Source organism: Anomaloglossus baeobatrachus, chromosome 5 (assembly GCF_048569485.1).
Source record: "Anomaloglossus baeobatrachus isolate aAnoBae1 chromosome 5, aAnoBae1.hap1, whole genome shotgun sequence".
NCBI lineage: Eukaryota > Metazoa > Chordata > Amphibia > Anura > Aromobatidae > Anomaloglossus > Anomaloglossus baeobatrachus.
In genome coordinates, this window is record NC_134357.1 from 579,355,282 (window position 1) to 579,375,101 (window position 19,820).

The 19,820-nt window shown below is 49.7% G+C and overlaps 1 protein-coding gene across 1 annotated transcript in view; it reads left to right on the forward strand.

Annotated features, from left to right (window-relative positions):
• Nucleotides 1-19,579, forward strand: part of LOC142313116 (uncharacterized) — a 325,022-nt gene extending 305,443 nt beyond the window's left edge. The window contains exons 11-12 of the mRNA XM_075352101.1: nucleotides 16,992-17,081; nucleotides 17,335-19,579. Coding sequence (XP_075208216.1) covers nucleotides 16,992-17,081; nucleotides 17,335-18,356 — 1,112 coding nt within the window. The 3' untranslated portion in view covers nucleotides 18,357-19,579. The remainder of the gene's footprint in view (nucleotides 1-16,991; nucleotides 17,082-17,334) is intronic.
• Nucleotides 19,580-19,820: the final 241 nt, after the last annotated feature.

Consider the following 19,820-nt stretch of genomic DNA (forward strand, 5'->3'; position numbering starts at 1 on the left):
CCTTCCACATTGCTTTGGTTCCTGTGACGCACCTAAAGGGTTAATAAACTTCTTGGATGTGGTTTTGAGCAGTATGAGGGGTGCAGTTTTTAGAATGGGGTCACTTTTGGGTATTTTCTGTCACCTCGGCCTCTCAAAGTCACTTCAAATGTGATGTGGTCCCTAAAAAAAATATTTTGTAAATTTTGTTGGAAAAATTAGAAATTGCTGATGAACTTTGACCCCTTCTAACTTCCTAACGAAAAAAAAAATTCTTTCGAAAATTGCGCTGTTGTAAAGTTGACAAGTGGGAAATGTTATTTAGTAACTATTTTGTGTGACATATCTCTCAGATTTATGGCCATAAATTTTCAAAGTTTGAAAATTGCGAAATTTTCCAAATTTTCGCACAATTTCCTAAATTTTCACAAATAAACGCAAAAAATATCGGCCTAAATTTACCACTGACATGAAGTACAATATGTCACGAAAAAACAATCTCAGAATTGCCAGGATCCGTTGAAGCGTTCCAGAGTTATAACCTGTCAAAATGACACTGGTCAGAATTGCAAAAAATGGCCCGGTCATTAGGGTGTTTTAGTGGCCGGGGGTGAAGGGGTTAAAGGGAACCAAACATCAGCATTTTCCTATATAAGGTTCAGCCAGTGCAGTACTGGCACTATCAGGCACATTGTGTCCATACCATTAGGGGGCTGCTCGGGTGTTTAGGCAGTGAAATTCAACTTTATAAAGTTTGAAAATTCATGCACTTTTTGATTGACGTGTGCACCTCGCTGTTAATGTTCAAGCGGGTTATGCACATGTATTCCTGCCCCCGCCGCCTGTTCCTCCCTCTCACTGGCCGTATGTAAATTTCTAATCTTCAGTTACACGCCGTCGGAGTTAGCGCCTGCGCATAGCGCTCATCTCCGGCGCCATGTTTCTGAAGCCCACAGTATTATGGTGCATGAGAGGGCGGTGCATGAGAGGGCGGCACATGCGCCCTCGCTTCTTCAGATCTGTTGTGACCGCGGGAGCGCGCGTGGTCACAACAGGACTGGAGAACAGCTGATCTTACCCTGATTAGCTGTAGCAGACGTCTCCTACGATATAATCTTCTGCAGCTAATCGGTAAGATCAGCTGTTCTCCAGTCCTGTTGTGACCGCGCGCGCTCCCGCGGTCACAACAGGTCTGAAGAAGCGAGGGCGCATGCACCGCCCTCTCATGCACCGCCCTCTCATGCACCATAATACTGTGGGCTTCAGAAACATGGCGCTGGAGATGAGCGCTATGCGCAGGCGCTAATTCCGACGCCATGTAACTGAAGATTAGAAATTTACATAGGGCCAGTGAGAGGGAGGAACAGGCGGCGTGGGGGGGCGGGGATACACGTGCATAACCCGCCAGGACATTAGCAGCGAGGTGCACAAGTCAATCAAAAAGTGCATGAATTTTCAAACTTTATAAAGTTGAATTTCACCGCCTAAACACCCGAGCTGCCCACTTATGGTATGTACACAATGTGTCTGATAGTGCCAGTACTGCACTGGCTGCACCTTATATAGGAAAATGCTGATGTTTGGTTCCCTTTAAGGACCTTTGATGATGTTGCGGGCGGGGAATTGACCTTCAGCAGGGGGGCTGCTCGAGACGCTCGGATCCGGGTGGTTGCTGTGGCTCAAGTGGCAGCCAGACCCGGTCGCGCGCAGCCGTCCGTCGCCCGCAAGTGAAAAGGGGGTAGTTATTATACAGGGGAGGTTTGTCAGTGACGCCACCCTTGGGTTGTGGTGATGATTGGTGACACCGCCGCTGCCTTGTTATGGGATGTTCAGGGCTGATGGAACGGGGCAGCAGGATGGTATCCCCTCCACGGGTAGGGGAGGTGTTGTTTCGGGGCCCAGGTGTTGGTGGGATGGAGTGATGGGGCACAGTCTGCAGGGTTGGACCGAATGATACCGGTGTACTCACTGTTTGAATAAAGACACACAGAGTCCAGATAGTAAACCAACTGCCGGTAACCGGTAGCCTCCGGAGGGGTGTGCTTGGGTCCTGCACACTGGTTGACAGAACAGGGGCCCTTCCTCCTGCGCTTTTGGTTTGTGTCTTGTGTGTTGACTAGTCCGCATGAAATGAGTAAGTCCACTCCCTTTGTCTTTTCTGTGGGAGCTGTGGCCCACGAGAACTGACCCGTGGGATCTTTTTTTTTTTTTTTAAATCAGATACTTTTTTATTAAAACAGAATACATACAACAGAATAACAAATCGGCATCCAAATTAAATTTATCACATCTATTACCCCTTTAACTCCCCCTCCCGCCCCCTCCCCCACCCCGGCAGCAACACTTCTCCCCAATACTACATCCCATTTAGTACACACTTAGGATACCCTTCAACTGTAGTATAGCAACCATCCCGTTGTGCAAGAGGAACAACTAGTAACACAAATAAAACAAAACATACACATCAGAGGTCTCAGACGGCTATCCCGGTCCCAGACCAGTTTATTGGTCCATCACTCGTCTTATTCGCATTGCAGCCAAGGAGACCATAGCTTCTCAAACATTTTAACATTCCCCCTTCTTTCATACACTCCCCGTTCCAGCTGAAGAATACATTTCACCCTTTTAATGTACTCTCCCCTGGTCGGGGGGTCTTTTTTAATCCAGGACCTGGCGATTAGCTTTCTTGCCGCATATAGCAGCCTAGCAATGACAATTTTCATAGTATTTTCCACCCCAAGCTCCTCAACATATCCCAATAGGCATATCACTGGTTCCCTGGGGAGGACACACCCATATGTTCTTCCTATCTTGTGGATAACCTTAGTCCAAAAGGAGACCAGTCTCGGACAAGACCACATCATGTGAAAAATACCTGCGTCAGGTCCCTGACACCTTGGACACTCCGAATTCCTTTTCAACCCCATTTTAAACATCAGTAAGGGAGACCTATATACCCGGTGAATCACGTATAGGTGAGACAGTCTGGCTGGTTCGCTCATGGAAAGTTTAGGGATATACTCTAAGATACTCTGCCACACCTCCTCCGTTATCGGCCCAACTTCCTCCTCCCATTTAGATTTAGTTTTAATTGGGTAGTCTAAAAGAAAGGTATGTAGTATATCTTTATACGTGCCAGAAATGATCCCTTTAGTGCTTCCTCCGCCCTTACACACATACTCCAGTACCAGGTCAGTCTGTATGGCCACACTTTGTTTAGCCGCTTGGGCTGCAATCGCATGTTTTAATTGTCTGTAGTGGAGCCAGCCGGACGGCGGTAACTGAAACTCACTCTGTAACTGCGGGAACGACTTCACAATTCCTCCGTCCAATATCTGATGCATGTATATTACACCCCTGCGTCTCCACTCCTCAATATTCCCCATTTTCTGAATCTCCGGGAGATTACTGTTATCCCAGATAGGTGTAAACTTAGTTACCCGGGTCACCCCTCTCACCCTTTTCAGCCTATCCCAGGTCTTATTTATAAGTGCCATTGTAGGAGATGTTCTACCCAGGAGCCCCACCGCACCATCCTCTAGTCCCATTACCAATGGACTTCTACCCACTATGTATTCCAGTACTTCTTTAATGCCCCCATCTTTCTCTCGATCAGACCAACCCCTGAGGTGTTGACATTGCGCCGCTATATAATACAATTCCGGATTTGGGATTGCTAGACCCCCCTCATCCTTTGGCCTTTGTAAAGTCTCTAATCGCACCCTAGGCTGCTTTTTACCGCACACCAGGTCCCTAAACAGCGAGTTTATCCCTTTAAATCTTTTCCTTGAAATACAAACAGGGGCATTGTGCAGTATGTATAGGAGTTTAGGCATTACTACCATCTTTAGCAAATTAACCCTTCCAACAACTGACAAATGTAGCTTGTTCCAGGCATCCACCTTGGCTCTCAATTTTTTAAGGAGAGGCCATAAGTTCACCTGTATGTATTTTTCTACTGGCAGAGATATCTGGATACCTAGATATTTAAATTCGTCCACATTCTTCAATTTGTTAGCCCCAGTATCCTCATTTGTCCAGGCTACTTCCCCATCCACTTTAAAGAGGCTCGATTTAGACCAATTAATGGTCAGTCCCGAAACTTCTCCAAATTTCTCTATTATCTGCATGGCATGATCCAATGAGGCTGATGGATCCCCCAAGAAAAGTAATAAATCGTCAGCATAAAGAGCTATTTTCTCCTCTAAATGCCCATACTTAAATCCATGGATCTCCTTTGTTTTCCTAATGGCCGCCGCCAGAGGCTCTATTGCAATAGAAAATAGGAGCGGCGATAGTGGGCAGCCCTGCCTCGTTCCCCGGTGCAACTCAAACGCTGAGGAGATCATACCGTTAACTCTAACTTTAGCAGTAGGCCTATTATACAACAGCTGCACCCACTTTACAAACCTTGGGCCAAAACCCATATGCTGCAACACTTTCCACAGATACCCCCACTCAACACTATCGAACGCTTTCTGGGCATCTAGCGAAGCGATCACCCTCCGGCCAGGGTTGTCAGGCGGCAACTGTAGATTAAGGTACAATCTCCTGATATTAGCAGCTGTCGACCTATTGGCCATGAACCCTGATTGGTCCATATGTATTAGGTTAGATATAACTCCAGTCAGCCGGTTTGACAACACCTTAGCTAGAAGCTTCACGTCCGCTGTTAATAACGAGATGGGTCTATATGAGTCTGGAAGCCTCGGATTTTTATCCTCCTTAGGAATTACTACTATTATTGCTTCTCTCATAGATTCAGGCAATACACCTTCCCCCTCCGCCACCTCAAAGACTTTCAATAGTTTGGGTAATAGGATTTCTTCTAACTGTTTATAAATTTCAACTGGTAGCCCGTCTGCTCCCGGTGCCTTGTCATTGCTCATGCCATGCAGAGCGCCCTCCAGTTCATAAAAAAAATATAGGTGACTCCAGTTTATCTCTATCCGCCACAGACAACACCGGAAGCTCACCTCTCTCAAGAAATGAGTCCACCTCTTCCACCCTCATCTCTCCAATAGAAGAATATAGCGTGCGATAGAAATCTTTAAAGACCCCAAGGATCTCCTCAACCTCAGTGACCTGTGTCCCCTCCACCGTGTCCATACCATGCACAAATGAACTACTCCTTTGAGCTGCAGCTATGACCGATAATAGATGACCAACTTTTTCCCCCTCCTCATAAAAATGCAATTTTTGGAATGCCTGCTTCCTTATCGCCTTCTCCAAAAGCATCTTATTAACCTGTTCATGCGCCTGCCTAAGATTTTGCTTCGCGTCCATAGTAGTACTCCGGATTGCTTCCAGCTCTGCCTTATCTAAGGCCTCCAGGCTATCTTTCTCATCCTGCCTCGTCTGTGTTTTACGTTTACAGATATCCCTGAACAGGAGCCCCCTGAGGTATGCCTTCATCGCATCCCATACCACCAGCGGACCAGTGCTACCCTCGTTGTGGATAAAGAAATCCCCAAGATCCCGTTCTATATTCCCCATATTAATATGACGGATCCATGCTGGATGAAGCTTCCACTCTCCCCTCCTTCCCCCTGTCAGGGTCCCCCGTCGTATGGATACTAGAATTGGGCTATGATCTGAAATCACTCTTGTCAGATATTGCACGTCGCTTATCATTGCATCCATCAGATCACTAGCTAGAGCCATGTCAATGCGGGACAGAGTGTTATGCGAAGCCGAATAACAAGAGAAGCAGGATATCCTCCCATTCCTCACTCGCCAGGCATCCACCATTCCAAGTTCCCCAATAAGAGTGCCAAACGAAGTCATACAACTATCCTGGATACCTGGAGGTCTACTACTCCTATCCCAGTACAGGTCTATCACATTATTGAAGTCCCCCACCAGTAAAAAAGGGATTACTCCCCCCTTCTCAGAGAACTCCCTTATCTCCCTTAGTTTGGTGCACTTATATGGAGGTGGTATATATATTGCAGCTATACACATGAGTCTGCCAAATATTTTACACTTGACGGCCAGACACTGTCCCTCTTTATCCACATACACTTCTATCTCTTCATATTGCACAGAGTTATGGATCAGCAGTGATACACCCCTTGCATAGTTGGAAAAGGTGGAGTGATAGGCCTTCTGCACCCATCTCCTATTTAAAACATGTGTTGTCTCCTTTGTTAGATGCGTTTCTAGTAGACATATTACTGACGGGTTCTGGTCTTGAACATATTTAATTATTGCCGCTCTCCTAGACCTATCTGATAACCCTCTAATATTCCAACTCAACACCTTAATTCTATCCCCCATTATCCCACCCAGTAAAACCATCAAACCTTGTAGTATCTCCCCATGCTGCCTCTACCCTACCCCTTTCCCCCCTCCCCCCCTGCTCCCCTCCCCTCCTACTCCCCACCACTTCGTGTTTTCGAGTACTCCCGTGAAGCATCGGGTTTTCCAAACCTGGTCCATAATCCCTACTAAATTCCCCCCTACCTCCCTCGCCTTCCCCTCTTAGACACATTTTAAAACTCGTCCCTTTTCCAACAATTCTCCACTCCCCCCCTTTCTATGTATAATCATATTCCACTCAACCAATATAACAGTAAAATGGCGAACAGTAATTAAACTGGAATCTCAAATTGTAAATACCACCACCGCGCCTAATTAGGCAGTCCCCATGTCCTGCGAAGCTCACATCAAACCCTTCGCATTGCCCCTGCATACTACCTCAATCCCAAAGGGAAGGAGAAAAAAAAAGAAAAAACAAGAAGGGTCCCCTGTAAGCTCCTAAGGATGTCGTAGAGCCTCAGCCGGCCGTCTCCAACACACTGCAGATTCAGACAGTCAGCTCATTCCTTCAAACGGATCCGCTTTTCGTTTGCGTCCAACCACTGCATGGCTTCCTCTGGAGTTGTAAAAAAGTGCACCCGCTCCAACGCCGTCACTCTTAGCTTTGCCGGGAACATCATTGAGTATTGCACCCCCATCTCTCGCAGGCGCATCTTTACTCCTGTAAAAGTCATACGTAGCTTTTGAACAGAAATGGAGTAGTCCGGGTATATGGAAATTCTCTGGCCGTCAATCATAAGATCCTCCATGTCTCTTGCCTTTCGCAGTATAGTGTCCCTGTCTCTGTAGTTGAGGAGCTTGGCTAGCATAGTGCGAGGGCCCCTGCCTGCTGGTTGTGGCTGCATCGGGACTCTGTGTGCACGTTCCACGGCATAGAGCTTGGATAAGACATTAGCACCCATTTTCCCCCTGAGCCAGTCTTCTACATATTCAGTGGGGTTTCTTCCTTCCGCTTTCTCAGGGATGCCGACAATTCGGATGTTATTTCTTCTAGAGCGGTTCTCTAAATCATCATTTTTTGCCATGATTTCAGCTATCTGCTGTGCAAATGTTTTTTCAGACTTTTGTAGTTTTGTAATATGATCCTCTGTTATCCCCACTCTCTCCTCTACAGCCGTTGTTCTCAGATCGGCTTTCTTGAGGTCTTTCTTGATGTCAGCAACCTCTGCCTGTAATCCCTTAACTTGCTTCGTCAGGGTAGTAAGAGCTTCTTTACAAAAAGACACCACTGCAAAAATGTCCTTTAAAGTGGGGTTTTTTGGAGCCTCCTGTGCACTATGTGCTTTCTCTACTTCTCCTGTCTTATCTTGCTGCTTTTCACCATCCCCCATCTCATCAGAGCTGGCATTGTCTTCTCCCTCCTCCATCTCACCTCTGTTATCTGTATGCTGAAGTGATTTCTCTGAAGTCCAGGCAAATTTCTCCAGCCTTGCCGCGACCTGCATCCTCTCCTGACAGGCTGCATTAACTTTCTCAGCTTCCTGCCTTATCATGGCACCATCTTGAGAGCTGGGGACTTTCCCGCCTCCATTATCTTTTTGCCTGTGACGGACCATGGCACTCTGCATCCACCAGACTCACCCCAGATAAGTCCTCACCACCTTATCTTCCTGACAGCCGGCTGAGGCAGTGATAACAAACAGCGGTATTCAGGGATTTATCAAGGGAGTCTGCACGACCCGTGGGATCTTAACAGGCACTTGCAAATGCCCTATCCCCCTCGTTGGACTTACCCTCTCGCTCTATCTGGGCTGCCGGTGGGAAAAGACTTGAAATCTTGTCCCCTGCTGGTTAATTAGAAAGGTGCTTGAAGCTGTCCTCGCCCTAGGGTCCAGGCACCCCGACTGTGCACAGCCTCCAGACTGGATTCCCGCTGTGAGGTAAATCCGGAGAGATGACGATAAATCATGATATTCAAGTATGTCAGGAAGCCCTCTCCTGGTGTCAACCCCCCTTTCCTTCACACAACTGGTTTAGCAACAAACTCCATGGCCATGTCCTGTGATATGGAAATTAGGTGGCTTTGGGACAATGGACACAGGATGACTCCCTGCCGTCACCCTGTAGTAGGAGCTGCTATCTAATTAGCAAGGCTCTGGAAATAGCCAGACAGAACGACTCCAGTAAAAAATGGTTCATATCTCGCAAGCCATATTTCCGATAAATATGGCAACCATAAAAATGGTGTCTCCGCATGTGGACGATGCCGGCACCCCCTTTTTATGGGAGCAGGACATTGGGAAATGCCCCAGGCGTGATATCAGCCAATGGGGAACTGGCAGACAGGTCATGAGTCCCCTCGTTCTGTAGCTAAATTCATAACTGTCACGATGAGAGCATTGGCGTCTGCCTACGACGCTCCCAGGCAAAGTTATGGCCAATATCCCCTTTGCTGGATAATTCTGATCCATGCAGGGGGAGTGGCAGTGCTTCCCTGTGAGGTCACTAAGGTAGGAGGGGACCTGGATCTGCCCAGGTTGATAACCCTACTTCGGCCATTTTCCAGTGTTCTTCTCGCTGGGGGCACGTGTAGGAAACATCTGTGGGAGTTCCTGGAAACCTGGTCTACAGCGCCCCCCTGTGGCCAGACGCAACAAGGTAACTGCTGGAACTGTGTATGCCTGTTTGTAACCCATGCTTTGACTGTAACTGTACTCTGACATATGTATATTCTGTAGATTCCCTATTGTATATATTGTAGTTTCTAGTGTGCTTTAGGCGATTAAATTATATAATTAATCCTGGGCTGTTCTGTTATCTCGATCTTGAATCCCACGTCCGTGTGTTCGGCTAATAGTTACCGTAAATCGGTTGGTGGCAGCGAGTTGTGCCAAGGATTATTGTGGGGAGGCCAGTGAGATTCGGGGAGAGTTTATATATTCCGCCCGCGGAGGTCGGGGGAATATATACCTTACTCTCACCGGGGACCCTTCAATAATCGGCATAAGTAGTATAGCGGCCTCCTTGCTTATTGTCGGGCAATTCCATAATTGGCCTGACTATAAGAGGGGCGCTAGAGAGCGCGTCACGTGCTCTGTCTGACGGTCGGGAGGTATAAAGGAGGGGTGACCCCACTTGTTACCCCCCGATTGTGACGTACTGGTAGCCAGCGCGGGGGATTTCTGAGTGACCCCCCGGTGGTTTGTGACATATTGGTGGCAAGCGGTGGGATCGAGATAATAGTGTGTGTGAGTGTGAGACCCATACTCCCAGACACTAAAGACTGCCTGCAGCAGCTGTGGCTGCTGGGGTCTTCAGACTAGCTCAACACTAGAGTGTCAGAGTGCAGATACTGTAAGGTGTGTGGAGGCATCAGGTGTCAGTTCTGTGTCAGTGACCAAAAGTCTGCAAGAATGGCTGAGAGCACCAGGAGCAAAGCCAAAGGAATGGCCGATGCTCAGGCCAGAGACGATGAGGAGGTTGTCCACGAGTCCTCCAGGAGCTCGACGCCAGAAAACAGCTCTGCAGAGGACATTGCACAACCGGGCACTGCTGGACAAGATGAGGAGCAGCTCGCCCAAGGGTCCTCAACGAGCCAGACGCCAGCCCTCCGCTCTGCAATGGACAGTGAAGCACCAGGCTCCGCAGCGGGCCGCAGATCACCACGTGCCATTCCACCGAGCCTGGGAGGCTCGGATAGCCTTCTTCAAATGGCTATGGCCCTACGCCAGGCTGGAGACCGGGAGGGCTACAAGGAACTCATGGCCGTGCGTGAGCGGCAAGCAGCGCGTGAAGAGCGCCAGGCAGAGCGTAACTACCAGCTGCAGCTAGCTCAGCTCCGGCCCTCATCAGCCACCCGTGACCTTCCAGACACCAAACTTCCAAAGGTCCGTGTTGAGGACTTCCCAGTGCTGGAGAAGGATGGAGACTTGGACTCTTTCTTGACTGCTTTTGAACGGACTTGCTTGCAGCATCATCTGAACAAGGACCAGTGGGCCAAATACCTGACCCCCCGTTTAAGGGGTAAGGCCCTGGATATCCTTGGGGACTTGCCTGCTGAGGCGGATCAGGGCTACGACACCATCAAGCGGGCCCTGATCCAACAGTACAACCTCACCCCGGAGTCCTACCGCAAGAAGTTCCGGACGCTGCAGAAGGGACCAAAGGACTCCTGGGCTGACCACCGGCGGGCACTTGCCCGAGCTGCCGACCACTGGACCCAAGGCCTGCAGCTTTCCACCGGACCGGAGATCCTGGACTTGTTCATCACGGAGCAACTCTTGTGGAACTGCCCTGAGGATCTCCGCCAGTTCATCCGAGACCAGAAGCCAAAGGGATCCACGGCTACAGCTGCCCTGGCAGATGACTACACCAACAATCGGGCTCCTGAAGCCAGGAGAGCAGCCACCAGCAGCACCTGGAGAGGGGGTAAGATGAACTCTGCGACTGCCCCACCTGCCCCTAGACTGCAGGGGGTGTCCCCCTCAACTCCCCTCTCCAGGCCCGTGGCAGAACCAAGACGGTGCCACCAGTGCAACCTACCTGGACACTTCAAGGCCATGTGCCCTCAGCGTCCCAAGGCCCCGGCTCCGTCCCCGTCCCAAGGGCCGCCCAAGGTGTATTGTGTGGGTGGGGGTGGTGGTAGGTCCCTGGACAGCTTCCAACCTGTCACCGTCGGCCAGTCTGTGACCATAGGACTGCGAGACAGCGCCTCGGAGGTGACTCTGGTGCGGCCTGAGATGGTGTCCCCCCAAGACTTGATCCCTGGAAAAACCCTCGCTGTCTCCGGGATTGGAGGCATTGACCCGGCGCTGCCTGTTGCTGACATTTATGTGGACTGGGGCGCAGGGCGAGGGGTGAGGGAGGTGGGGGTAACTGATCGGATCCCTGCAAACGTGCTACTTGGGACAGATTTGGGGCAAATAACCTCCCAGTTTGGCCCCGCCCCAAAGGCTGAACCTTCAGCCAGTGCTGACGTGCCTCCGGACAATGTTAATGTGTTATCTATGAATGATGTAAGGGAGGAGGGAGTGAACTCTGATATTTCTGCTTGCACAGACACCATAGACACACACGCAGCTGCAGCTGTGACAGGGGAGGGGGTCAGAGAAAGGTGTGACAATGCCTCTACAAGTAATCAGCCTGTGAGCTGGGATCTGTTGCCCTCTGCAGGGATAAGCAGAGAGCAGGGTGCTGCAGGGGGAGGACCAGTGTGTGGGGTGGGGGCTACCACAGCAAATGTGGGGTCCCCAGAGATTTCACAGCGGGGTTCTGTTGCTGCAGAGGGGGAACAGGCAGGTGAGATTGGGGCCGGTCCAGGAGCGGAAGTGCTCCCAGGTAAGATCTCGGTGCAGGGTTCCCCCACAACCGGGGTGTCAGGAAGCCAGGTAGGTCTGCCTGAACCGGCGACTTGGTCAGGAACGGAGGAGGAGCAGGCACGACCCACGGTCGCAGCGGCTGTGGCCGCTGTCACCCGCAGTGGGAGTGCTGGAAGCCAAGGGGCCTCCCGGAGGTCCGATAGCTCTTCCCCTTCTGACCAAGTGGCAGCCGAGTCAGGTGGAGGCCAGGACACAGGTCCCGGGGTACTGACCGAAGATGTGACAGTCTCGTCGATTCTGACCACATCTAGTCAGGGGTTTCAGGCAGCGTTAGAAGCTGACGACAGCCTGAAAGCTCTTAAGGAGCAGGCGGCACAGCCTCCCTCGGACTCGGACCCGGAGCGAGTGGTCTGGGACCAAGGACGGCTGTACCGGGCCACGGTCCAGCAGGGTTCACCGGAGGCGTGGCCCAGGGACCGACAGTTGGTGGTACCCTATCCGTTCCGGACGGAGTTGTTGCGGATCGCACATGAGATTCCGATGGCCGGACACCTAGGGATCGCTAAGACCAAGGCCAGGTTAAACCAGCATTTCTACTGGCCAAAAATGGGGGCCGATGTGGCTGCCTACTGCCGTTCGTGTGAAACCTGTCAGAGAGTGGGGAAGGCGGGGCCACGCCCCAAAGCCCCACTAGTATCTCTGCCAATCATCGATGAGCCTTTCAGGAGGGTGGCTGTGGATCTGGTCGGCCCGCTGGCCATCCCCAGCAGCTCCGGGAAACGCTTCATACTGACGGTAGTGGACTATGCCACCCGGTACCCAGAAGCAGTGGCCTTGTCGTCCATTCGGGCTGACAAGGTGGCCACCGCATTGCTGGAGATTTTCTCCCGAGTGGGTTTTCCCCAGGAAATGCTCACTGACCGGGGGACCCAATTCATGTCCCAGCTGATGGAGGCCCTCTGTAAGCAAGTCCAGGTGCGACATCTGGTGGCCAGCCCGTACCATCCACAGACTAATGGCCTGTGCGAGCGGTTCAATGGCACCTTAAAGCAGATGCTTAAGATGTTGGTCGACTCCCATGGGCGTGACTGGGAGCGGTATCTCCCACACCTGTTATTTGCTTACCGGGAGGTTCCACAGGCCTCAACAGGATTCTCACCGTTTGAGCTCCTGTACGGGCGACGTGTGCGGGGCCCCCTGGCTCTGGTGAAAGAGGCTTGGGAAGGGGATTTGGCCACCCCTGGAGTGTCGGTTATCGAGTATGTCATGCGCTTCCGGGACAAAATGCAGGCCTTGACGCAACTGGTACACGACAATATGGCTCAAGCCCAGGCCGATCAGAAGCGTTGGTACGACCAGAACGCTTGTGAGAGGACCTACCAAGTGGGTCAAGAGGTGTGGGTACTGGTCCCCGTACCACAGGACAAGCTTCAGGCAGCCTGGGAAGGCCCATACCTCGTGTACCAGCAGCTCAACCCTGTGACGTACCTGGTCACCCTGGACCCTGCCCGTGGAAGGCGGAAGCCCTTCCATGTGAACATGATGAAGGCACATCATGAGCGGGAGGCATGTGCGCTCCCCGTGTGCAACCTGCCCGAGGAGGGAGAAGCGGAAACCCTCTTGGATATGCTAGCCCAGGTTAGGGCAGGCGGATCCATTGAGGATGTGGAGGTTGGCCACCAGCTCTTGGAGGACCAACGGTCCCAGCTGTGGGCCACCCTACACCCCTTCCGGGGGTTGTTTACCAACCAGCCCGGAAGGACTGACTGGGCTGTCCATCACGTGGACACTGGGGATCATCCCCCGATCCGGCGTTCAGCATATCGGGTCTCCCTGGAGGTGCAGCAACACATGCGCCAGGAGATTGACGAGATGCTGAAGCTGGGGGTGATCCAGGCATCCAACAGCGCTTGGGCCTCGCCTGTAGTCCTCGTCCCTAAGAAGGACCGAACCACTCGGTTCTGCGTGGACTACAGGGGGCTCAATGCGGTCACGGTCGCCGATGCGTACCCAATGCCACGCATCGATGACCTGCTCGATCAGTTGGCCGGGGCTCAGTACCTGACCATCATGGATCTGAGCCGGGGATATTGGCAGATCCCCCTGACTCGCAAGGCCAGGGAACGCTCTGCCTTTATTACCCCATTTGGACTGTACGAGTCCACGGTGATGCCATTCGGGATGAGGAATGCCCCTGCCACTTTCCAGCGGATGGTCAACACCCTGCTCAAGGGACTTGAAGGGTACGCGGCCGCGTACCTAGATGACATTGCCGTCTTCAGTCCCACCTGGGAGGACCACCTAGAGCATCTAGCACAGGTGCTCAGGCGGATCCACCGGGCAGGTTTGACCATCAAGCCGGGAAAGTGTCAGCTGGCCATGAGCGAGGTCCAGTACCTCGGTCACCGGGTAGGTGGGAGAACACTGAAGCCCGAGCCTGAGAAAGTGGAGGCCATCGCATCCTGGCCCACCCCCAGGACCAAGAAGCAGGTGATGTCCTTCTTGGGGACCGCTGGGTACTATAGGAGGTTTGTTCCATGCTATAGTAGCCTGGCAAAGCCCTTGACGGACCTCACCAAGAAGAAGCTGCCCTCTGCAGTCGATTGGACAGTGGACTGCGAGACAGCCTTCCGGGCCCTAAAGGACGCCCTGTCCAGCCCGCCCGTGCTACAGGCAGCCGACTTCACGCGGCCGTTTGTAGTACAGACCGACGCCAGTGACTTCGGCCTCGGTGCGGTGCTCAGCCAGGTGGACTCTGCGAGCCAAGAGCACCCAGTCTTGTACCTGAGCAGGAAGCTGTTACCAAGGGAAGTGGCCTATTCTACAATGGAGAAGGAGTGCCTGGCCATAGTGTGGGCCCTGCAGCGTCTGCAACCCTATCTATACGGGCGCCACTTCATCGTGGAGACGGACCACAATCCCCTCAGCTGGTTGCACACCGTCTCTGGGACGAATGGGCGATTGTTGCGATGGAGCCTTGCGCTCCAGCAATACAACTTCACCATTCGCCACAAAAGGGGCCGTGACCACGGTAACGCAGACGGGCTGTCCCGACAAGGAGAGGTCGCGGACGGGCGCACGGGGGAACACCGGAGTGTGCTGCCCCCTAGCGCCCTCAAAAGGGGGGAGGTGTGAGGTAAATCCGGAGAGATGACGATAAATCATGATATTAAAGTATGTCAGGAAGCCCTCTCCTGGTGTCAACCCCCCTTTCCTTCACACAACTGGTTTAGCAACAAACTCCATGGCCATGTCCTGTGATATGGAAATTAGGTGGCTTTGGGACAATGGACACAGGATGACTCCCTGCCGTCACCCTGTAGTAGGAGCTGCTATCTAATTAGCAAGGCTCTGGAAATAGCCAGACAGAACGACTCCAGTAAAAAATGGTTCATATCTCGCAAGCCATATTTCCGATAAATATGGCAACCATAAAAATGGTGTCTCCGCATGTGGACGATGCCGGCACCCCCTTTTTATGGGAGCAGGACATTGGGAAATGCCCCAGGCGTGATATCAGCCAATGGGGAACTGGCAGACAGGTCATGAGTCCCCTCGTTCTGTAGCTAAATTCATAACTGTCACAATGAGAGCATTGGCGTCTGCCTACGACGCTCCCAGGCAAAGTTATGGCCAATATCCCCTTTGCTGGATAATTCTGATCCATGCAGGGGGAGTGGCAGTGCTTCCCTGTGAGGTCACTAAGGTAGGAGGGGACCTGGATCTGCCCAGGTTGATAACCCTACTTCGGCCATTTTCCAGTGTTCTTCTCGCTGGGGGCACGTGTAGGAAACATCTGTGGGAGTTCCTGGAAACCTGGTCTACAGCGCCCCCCTGTGGCCAGACGCAACAAGGTAACTGCTGGAACTGTGTATGCCTGTTTGTAACCCATGCTTTGACTGTAACTGTACTCTGACATATGTATATTCTGTAGATTCCCTATTGTATATATTGTAGTTTCTAGTGTGCTTTAGGCGATTAAATTATATAATTAATCCTGGGCTGTTCTGTTATCTCGATCTTGAATCCCACGTCCGTGTGTTCGGCTAATAGTTACCGTAAATCGGTTGGTGGCAGCGAGTTGTGCCAAGGATTATTGTGGGGAGGCCAGTGAGATTCGGGGAGAGTTTATATATTCCGCCCGCGGAGGTCGGGGGAATATATACCTTACTCTCACCGGGGACCCTTCAATAATCGGCATAAGTAGTATAGCGGCCTCCTTGCTTATTGTCGGGCAATTCCATAATTGGCCTGACTATAAGAGGGGCGCTAGAGAGCGCGTCACGTGCTCTGTCTGACGGTCGGGAGGTATAAAGGAGGGGTGACCCCACTTGTTACCCCCCGATTGTGACGTACTGGTAGCCAGCGCGGGGGATTTCTGAGTGACCCCCCCGGTGGTTTGTGACACCCGCTATCGGCACTGGCGGGCTACATCCCTGCCCTGGTCCACTTAAGGTCTCCCGCGACTGGATCTCCGTCGCATGTGGCCCTGCTTTGCCGTCTGCCACCTAGTCAGGTTAAGTAGTCCGGGGCTCCAACCCCTGATCACCACTTCACCGTCCTCTCACTTCAACTGTCTAGCACTGTTCTGTGTGTTTCCCTCCCCTGACACCTCAGAACCCCTAGGTGGGTGTCACCATCTGCCTGGCCCCGCCCACTGTTGTGTCCCTATTGTCCTGGGTGGTGACTAGGGTTTGATGGCTGGTGTTGGATACCTGTGTGTGGGGTTTTGTGTTAGAAGGCCAAGGAGGAGGGAGTCCTGCACCTTGAAGATGGATGCAGTCTTCTGTGACAACCTGATTTTGTCAGGGCGTCACAATTACTATAAAAAGTCATGTGATATTGAGAGTGTGCCATGCGGCCAGACATATGCAAAAATAGGACTGCACAGCACGCACCTGGTGCTTTTCAGTCCCGTCTCCTTGTCCACAGGCTATATATTCCAAGCAGCATGTGCTTGGGCCTATCCCGCCCACAACCATGAATTAGTCATGGAGACGGGACTGAAAAGCACCAGGTACGTGCTGTGCAGTCCTATTTTTGCATATGTGAGGCCGCATGGCACACTCTCTAAATAAAGATATTTTAGTGTAGGACTGCCTCAGGAGATTTGCTGTGACGTGGCGAGGTAGCTCGAAAAATTGCAATTTTTTGCCAAAAATCTCATTTTTCAATAGTACAGGTTGGAATGTTGGTACTGTGCACACTTTGCAAAACATAATATTCTGAGTAGAGGTTGTTGTTGTGGTGTTAACCCTTGTTATATTTTTGTTACTGCCTTCCTGCTCTTGCTTTTCTCATTAGTCTCTCACTGTTTATTTCTGTGAGTTTGCAAATTGTCTCGTCTGTCTTAATCTGTGTTTCCATCATACTTCTGCCAATCACACGCCAGGGTGTATGCTATCCAAAATTATATGCCTCTGTCGTTGCCAGAATCGGGAGGAATGCTGTGTGACGGTATCCACACGACTGCCTTGGTCAACCAATATATCGCTGAACGATGTTGCGTCGTTTGTGAGATGGGTACGTGTGACCATTACAAAACGACCTATGAGCGATCTCAGCAAATCGTAGCAACGATCTGGGCGTGTCACATCGCTAACGAGATCGCTAACAATATCATTGTGTGTAAAGTGGCCTTTAGATGTCGAAATTGGACAACAGATTCAGAATACATTTTTTCCTAATTTAATTTCTGATGTTATGGTTTAAAAAAAATAAATGTACTTTCAAGATAATATCATTAAAAAAATAATAACATTGCATTTATTTTTAGCAGATGGCTGTATTGGGAGTTCAGATGGAAATCTAATATCTTCAGAATTTATAACAGATGATGAAAGTATCACACGTGATACATATGAAGAGCAAGTCCAACAGAATTGTAAGCAAAATACAAGATACAGAAGGGATGTGGAACATGAAACGGCTTCCACAGGAGAGAAGCCATTTTCATGTTCAAAGTGTGGGAAATGTTTTATTAAGAAATCAAACTTTGTTAGACATCAGAAAATTCACACAGGAGAGAAGCCATTTTCATGTTCAGAGTGTGGGAAATGTTTTATTCAGAAAACAGCTCTTGCTAGGCATCAAAGATCTCATACAGGGGAGAAGCCATTTTCATGCTTGGAATGTGGGAAATGTTTTATTCAGAAAACTGCTTTTGTTTCGCATCAAAGATCTCATACAGGGGACAAGCCATTTTCATGCTTGGAATGTGGGAAATGTTTTACTCGGAAATCAAATCTTGTTAGTCATCAAAGATCTCACACAGGGGAGAAGCCATTTTCATGTTCAGAGTGTGGGAAATGTTTTATTCAGAAATCAGATCTTGTTAGTCATCAAAGATCTCACACAGGGGAGAAGCCATTTTCATGTTCTGAGTGTGGTAAATATTTTATTAAGAAGTCAAACCTTGTTAGACATCAAAAAATTCACACAGGGGAGAAGCCATTTTCATGTTCAGAGTGTGGGAAATGTTTTGTTCAGAAATCAGATCTTGTTAGTCATCAAAGATCTCACACAGGGGAGAAGCCATTTTCATGTTCAGAGTGTAGGAAATGTTTTATTCAGATGTCAGACCTTGTTAGACATCAAAAAATTCACACAGGGGAGAAGCCATTTTCATGTTCAGAGTGTGGGAAATGTTTTATTCAGAAATCAGATCTTGTTAGTCATCAAAGATCTCACACAGGGGAGAAGCCATTTTTATGTTCAGAGTGTGGGAAATGTTTTATTCGGAAATCAGATCTTGTTAGTCATCAAAGATCTCATACAGGGGAGAATCCATTTTCATAAGTGTTTTACTAGGAAATCAACTCTTGTTGACCATGGAAAACTTCACACAGGTGATAAACCATTTTTATTTTCTGAATGTGGAAAATGTTATTCTCAGAAATCAGATTTCGTTAAACATCTGAAAAGGCTACACAGGGAAGGAACTTTTTTCATGTTGTGAACATTTGAAATGTTTAACTGGTAATCAAGTCTTGTCAACCATGAGAAAACCCACACAGTAGAGGAGCCATTATTGCATTCAGAATTTGGCAAATGTTTTTATCATAAGGCTATGTGTCCACGGTAGAATGTTGCTGCGGATTTTTCTGCATGAAAATCCGCGACTTTCCCGGCAAATCCGCACCTTTTCAAAGGTGCGGATTTGCCACGGATTTACCGCGGATTTACCGCGGAATTGCCGCGGATTTTGGTGCGGATTTTTTTTTTTCCCAATTCTATAGCCAAAATCTGGATCAAAATCCGCAACAATAATTGACATGTTGCAGATTTTTCCGGATCAAAATCCGCGGCAAATCCACCGCGGAAAAATCCGCAGCATGGGCACAGCATTTCCAAAATGCCATAGAAATGGCTGGGAAGTGCCGGTGCTGCAGATTTTCGGAAAATCCGCGGCTTTTCCGCGCGAAATCCGCGGCAAAATCTGCGCATTTTCCGCAGCGTGGACACATGGCCTTAATCATGTCTTGTTGTCAGATGAGTCACATGGGAGAAGGCATCATGGTGTACCGTGAGTCAAAGGGTTTTATCCAAAAATCAATTGCTCAAGTAATCATTGGTCAGGGAAAGCACCATTTTCTTTCTTTTTAAGCTTACTGTATTATTATGACTATAAGACGCACCTAGGTTTTGGAGGAGGAAAATAGGAAAAAATTGAAGCAAAAAATGTAGTCATGATGCACTGTTATGGGGGATGGGGGAATCTGCTGCTGACATGGTTATGGGAGTAATATCTCCCCAATTCTGTACTAATGTCCCCCATTTTGGGCCCCTTTTAGTTAAGTGTTTCTTTCATCCTGGTGTATATGTCTTTCCTTCTGGTATATACTATATGTTCCCCATCTTTGTCCCATCCTGGTATACATGATCTTCATCCTGGTATATATGGCTTTCACCTTGGTATATATGGCCCTCATCCTGATATATATAGCCAAATCCTTGTATATATGGCATTCATCGTGGGCCCATCCTGGTATATACAGTTAGGTCCAGAAATATTTGGACAGTGACACAAGTTTTGTTATTTTAGCTGTTTACAAAAACATGTTCAGAAATACAATTATATATATAATATGGGCTGAAAGTGCACACTCCCAGCTGCAATATGAGAGTTTTCACATCCAAATCGGAGAAAGGGTTTAGGAATCATAGCTCTGTAATGCATAGCCTCCTCTTTTTAAAGGGACCAAAAGTAATTGGACAAGGGACTCTAAGGGCTGCAATTAACTCTGAAGGCGTCTCCCTCGT